The 6,056-nt window shown below is 33.6% G+C and overlaps 1 protein-coding gene and 1 pseudogene across 1 annotated transcript; both read right to left on the bottom strand.

The window, feature by feature from the left end:
* Window positions 1–511: 511 nt before the first annotated feature.
* On the bottom strand, window positions 512–1,673 carry LOC106476423 (dentin sialophosphoprotein-like; the record flags this gene model as incomplete). The annotated part of the gene is made up of 2 exons (XM_013937084.1): window positions 1,454–1,673; window positions 512–1,147 (listed from the first exon to the last, which is right to left on the bottom strand). Coding segments are annotated over exons 1-2 (856 nt in total), but the record flags the coding sequence as incomplete, so codon positions are not given.
* A 375-nt stretch (window positions 1,674–2,048) lies between these two features.
* On the bottom strand, window positions 2,049–4,036 carry LOC106476422 (annotated as a pseudogene).
* Window positions 4,037–6,056: the final 2,020 nt, after the last annotated feature.

Raw genomic sequence — 6,056 nt, 5'->3', positions numbered from 1 at the left:
ACGGCTGAAAGGGCGAGCATGTTTGGTGGGACAGGGATTCGAACCCGCGACCCTCAGATTACAAATCGAGCGCCATAACCATCAGGCCATGCCAAAGGTCTGGGACCTCTCTTTTTACAGTAGATTAACGGTGAAATTTTCTATAGTGTACTGCACAGAAAGAATAACTCTTGAGCATGCGCAGTTGGCTTCAGTTGAAACCATTTTTATAGCTGGGTTTACAAAGTGTTTTGTTGGTCTTAGAAAGAAACATTAAATTAATTTTGAAACAGATTTTCTGTCAATGAGCCTCTTCAGATGCCTCAGTATTTTTATCTATTTTCATATTCAGAAGTAATTACAATAAAGTTGTCAGTTTATATTTAAAATAACGGAATTGAATTTTAACACGTAAAACAAAGCAACTGATTCTGTTTTTCGTCACGTGCTCTAATGGTAAAACAATGGTTCTGTTACCTGAATCTTGAAACTAATAAATATAAGTGGAAACATAATTTATCATTAACATTACTTGATACTCTATATTTATCATTAACATCACTTGATACTCTATATTTATCATTAACATCACTTGATATATTACATTTATCATTAACATCACTTGATACTCTATATTTATCATTAACATCACTTGATATATTACATTTATCATTAACATCACTTGATACTCTATATTTATCATTAACATCATTTGATACTCTACATTTATCATTAACATCATTTGATACTCTATATTTATCATTAACATCATTTGATACTCTACATTTATCATTAACATCACTTGATACTCTATATTTATCATTAACATCACTTGATACTCTACATTTATCATTAACATCACTTGATACTCTACATTTATCATTAGCATCACTTGATACTCTACATTTATCATTAACATCACTTGATATATTACATTTATCATTAACATCACTTGATACTCTATATTTATCATTAACATCATTTGATACTTCATATTTATCATTAACATAATTTGATACTCTACATTTATCATTAACATCACTTGATACTCTACATTTATCATTAACATCACTTGATACTCTACATTTATCATTAACATCACTTGATACTCTACATTTATCATTAACATCACTTGATACTCTATATTTATCATTAACATCACTTGACACTCAACATTTATCATTAACATCATTTGATACTCTACATTTATCATTAACATCACTTGATACTCTATATTTATCATTAACATCATTTGATACTCTACATTTATCATTAACATCACTTGATACTCTACATTTATCATTAACATCACTTGATACTCTATATTTATCATTAACATCACTTGACACTCAACATTTATCATTAACATCACTTGATACTCTACATTTATCATTAACATCACTTGATATTTTACATTTATCATTAACATCACTTGATACTCAACATTTATCATTAACATCACTTGATATATTACATTTATCATTAACATCACTTGATACTCTACATTTATCATTAACATCACTTGATATTTTACATTTATCGTTAACATCACTTGATACTCTATATTTATCATTAACATCACTTGATACTCTACATTTATCATTAACATCATTTGATACTGTACATTTACCATTAACATCACTTGATATTTTACAATTACCAATCAACGTCACTTGATACTCTGCATTTATCATTAACATCACTAGATATCTATATTGACTCCCTTTTATTGTTTTATAAAATAATAACATATTCAATGACGTTACATTACTGAAATAACGAATGGCAACTGATATTCAATTTTCTATTACTTTAAGGAGTAGTGAACTAAGTGTTTATTCTAGTATCACCTCACGTCTAATAAAAGAAAGATAATCAAGATTATTCTGAAATAGTTGAGTTGGTTATTCGTTTAGAAAAAAAATTATTTAATTTTTCTTAACTTACCTTTAAAAACACTTATTGAAACTAATGTCCATTTGAACCAGCTGATCTATTGAAAATGAAAATAAAACGAACACCAAAACAAAATAATCATTGTGATTGGTCAACTCTATCAACTATAACCATTCTGATTGGTCAATTCTTTCAACTATTCAACTAAAGTATCCTCGATTAGCCATATTTACTTTTTTATTGTGCCATTTGCACGACAGTATACGAATGTAGGTTCTTCTAAAAGTTGCGTTACAGAGGGCGTAGCATAGGGGGTTTATCGTGCTGTTAATATAACATAAGTAATAAGCAAAGTTCCACAAGCCTTCTGGAATACAGCCATCGTCGACACACGGCAACAGAGTTTTTACTAAAACTAGCACATTGTATGGTGTCCATGTTACAATGAAAGCCAGTAAAATGGCGCTTAGTGTTTTGGCAGCTTTTTTCTCTTGTTTTCGCTCTTGTTGTTTGCGTTTTTTTTGGGTGCTCTGTGTTTCACCACTTCCTTGTGAACAAGCTTTGTGTTGAGCGGTAATCGGATTGTCTCTAGGGTTGGTTCCGAGGAACGGAAAGTGTCTAGCCTCAGTCCCAGGTTGCTTGGGCGCCGAGTTGTTAAGCCTCCTAAGCATTGCGACATACGAGTTGGTTGCATCCCAAATTCCATTTCTTTTTCTTCTTCTTCTTCTATTATCATCTTGATGGACGCTTGAGACTCGCCTTCTTCTTTAGGTGGTTGAGTGGGGAGGCGAATGAGAATGGTATAAATGGCATCTGATGAGATGGAACGAGAAGATGAAGGATGAGCGGATGAATCATTCTTCCGAGAACCATTTCGACCAGTAAGAGCTATGCCTACTTCTTGCTGATGTTGGCGGGACCTGAGCTCGGAACGAAACGTCATTGATGTTGTACCTGATGACTGTATCGGAGTTTCAGCAGAAGTCGGCGTAATAGCTCCGGGCGACTCGTGGCTAGTACTGTCGTCATCTTGGTCAGCTGGGTCGTGGTCGATTTTACACCAAGTCCTCAAGACTTCTTTAACCTTCTGAGGACGATATTTGTCCTGAGGCAAATGTTGCTCTGGTGGCTCGACACATAAAGATGTCGGCACATAGGCAGTTTGACGGCCTCTACCAGCTATGCACGAGTCGCTACGTGACCTTCGACCTTCATTGCCTTCCCCTGGGTCGTCACTGGAAGATGACTTCTTGCTGTCATCCTTCTTTCCGGCTTGAAGATGAGTTAAATCTTTCTTGCGCTTTTCTGTTTCTCGCCAGATTCGCCAGTAAAGGACACACATCACAGTTACAGGAAGATAAAAAGCAGCGATAGCTGTACCGATGGTGATGTAAAGATTGGTTTCAAGGAACTGGATGAAACACTTGTCCTCGGCCACTTTCCTCTGTCCTTCTATATATGGCCATGAATAGATCCATGGTGGCCACAGCACAATGGATATTACCCAAGCACAAGCAATCATAAAAGCTGCTCGTTTTGTTGTCCTTTTAGCTCGATAGGTCAGAGGTCGTGTAACAGAAAAGTAACGGTCAAAACTTATGATAAGCAAATTGAGAACAGAAGCGTTGCTGTTCAGGTAGTCGAGGGCTAACCAGGTATCACAAATTATTGGTCCCAGCGGCCATACACCAAACAGAGTATACATAGTGAATAAAGGCATGGATACGAGACCAATCCAAAGGTCTGCGACTGCCAGGCTGAGTAAAAAATAATTACTGATTGTTTGAAGCTGCTTATCCAGTTTGAAAGAGATCATAACCATCACGTTCCCCACCACAGTCCCCAGGCTTAGTAGCCCAGCTACAATAGCGACAACGATGATTTCCGACACAGAATAAGGTGATTCGTCCCTAGGACCAAGCACCCCTAGACTAAACTTAGTAGTGTTGAAAATCCAGGATGTGTTATATTCGGGGTATATATCCACAAGAGGTGAACTGTTATAAGACTCAATGTGGACAACGCCAGGTGAGCCCCAGGAACGCACATTCCTGGAGAGGTGACGAAGACTAGAAATTCGATTTCCTAAAGTTGACAACAAGCTGTAGTTTAACAACAGGACTACAGGACTTTTTGTCACCACCATTTTGTCATGTTCGTCTCTTCTGAAACAAATATACAAAAATAATTCTGTGAAAAACAAACATTTGGATGAACAGTCTTTTCTGTCCATATATTAGTTATATAATGATCAACAAAGTTTAAGTAATTCAAGAAAAACTTAATTTATATCAGTCGGGTTTTATTAAAGAATCTTATATCTGTATTCCATGTTAACAATGATTTAAACATTATTAGTTTGTTTCTATTACAGGGTGTTATTATAGCTGTATTTCATGTTAATGATTTAAACATCATTAGTTGAGTTCTATTACAGGGTGTCATTATAGTTGTATTTCATGTTAAAAGTGATTTAAACATCATTAGTTGGGTTCTATTACAGGATGTTATATCTGTATTTCATGTTAACAGTGATTTAAGCATCATTAGTTGAGTTCTATTACAGGGTATCATTATAGTTGTATTTCATGTTAAAAGTGATTTAAACATTATTAGTTGGGTTCTATTACAGGATGTTATATCTGTATTTCATGTTAACAGTGATTTAAACATTATTAGTTGGGTTCTATTACAGGATGGTATAGTTGTATTTCATGTTAAAAGTGATTTAAACATTATTAGCTGGGTTCTATTACAGGATGTTATAGTTGTATTTCATGTTAAAAGTGATTTAAACATCATTAGTTGAGTTCTATTACAGGGTGTCATTATAGCTGTATTTCATGTTAACAGTGATTTAAACATCATTAGTTGAGTTCTATTACAGGATGTTATAGTTGTATTTCATGTTAACAATGATTTAAGCGTTATTTGTTGGGTTTCATTACAGATGTTATATCTATGAATATTGTTGTATTTACAAAGAAATGTTCTTATGTTTTTTTGCTATTATTAATAACAATAAAGCAAGTACCTTAAAATAAATAAAAATATACACCCTGGCTGTCCCGTAAGTTAAATACTTTTATAAATTGCGAGTCTTAACCGAATTAAAGAAAAGTTTGTAACGTAGGGAACAGATCACGTGTATATCTTACATTTAAATGTTTTTGTCGTGAATAATAGACATGATGCTGTGGTGTTATTATCATGCTAATTGAGATATCTAACTGTTGTATATTCATTTAGAAATATTATATTTTTGTTTTAACTGTGAAACTTGGCTGAAATAGCTCTTGTGTTTGTTCGCTAGAAATAAAATGTTTTAACGTTTTAGTAAATATGACGAAAAACAAAACGTATCCGTGTTTCATGTCACAACTCAGCTACTACTAAATTGTATTAATAATAACTTCACATTAAAACTATACTCATACGTTACATCAGAACTAGTAAATAACTGACTAGAACTTCTTAAAATAACACCTATAATGAGTAAGATACATTGAATCAACATTTAGGTATAGACTTTGAAAACATGATGATCGTGAAATAACCTTTTCAGCACTTATACTAGTATAAATGTATCAAGTTATTGGAATAAAATAGTAAATATATACATATAAATAATTCCTGTTAACTTATGAGGAAGAGTTTAGAAAAAGAACCTGAAATTTTTTTACATCAAGTTTTTGTGTGATTATTTAGTGTATTTTTTTTTCTGAAGTAATAATGGGATACCACACTGCATGGTAGAGAAAAGGCGGAAAATCAATTACACATAAAAAAAAAGAAGAATAGATTAATTTCTCTGTGATGCCTTGTCTAGTTGATTTCTCAGCTTCTAGCAGGTTAGATATGTTTTCATGATCGGTTGTATAAAGTTTAGGAACAATGGCTGTTATTGGAAAATCCAACAATAAGGTTGCAAACTCTACGAATGCATCTGTTTTCGAGATTATAGAGATATCTTTGATCACGTGACGGGCGTCTGTCCCGAGCTTTTTGTTTAACTTGTTATGTTTGGTGCTTCAGATGACATCTGGCTTGTAGCCGTTGTTAAACTTGTTTTGTTTGGTGCTTCAAATGACACCTGGCTTGTAGCCGTTGTTAAACTTGTTTTGTTTGGTGCTTCAAATGACACCTGGCTTGTAGCCGTTGTTAAACTTGTTTTGTCAGGT

Source organism: Limulus polyphemus, unplaced genomic scaffold (assembly GCF_000517525.1).
Source record: "Limulus polyphemus unplaced genomic scaffold, Limulus_polyphemus-2.1.2 Scaffold10537, whole genome shotgun sequence".
In the NCBI taxonomy this organism is placed as follows: Eukaryota; Metazoa; Arthropoda; class Merostomata; order Xiphosura; family Limulidae; genus Limulus; species Limulus polyphemus.
This window is presented reverse-complemented; position numbering and strand designations above follow the sequence as displayed.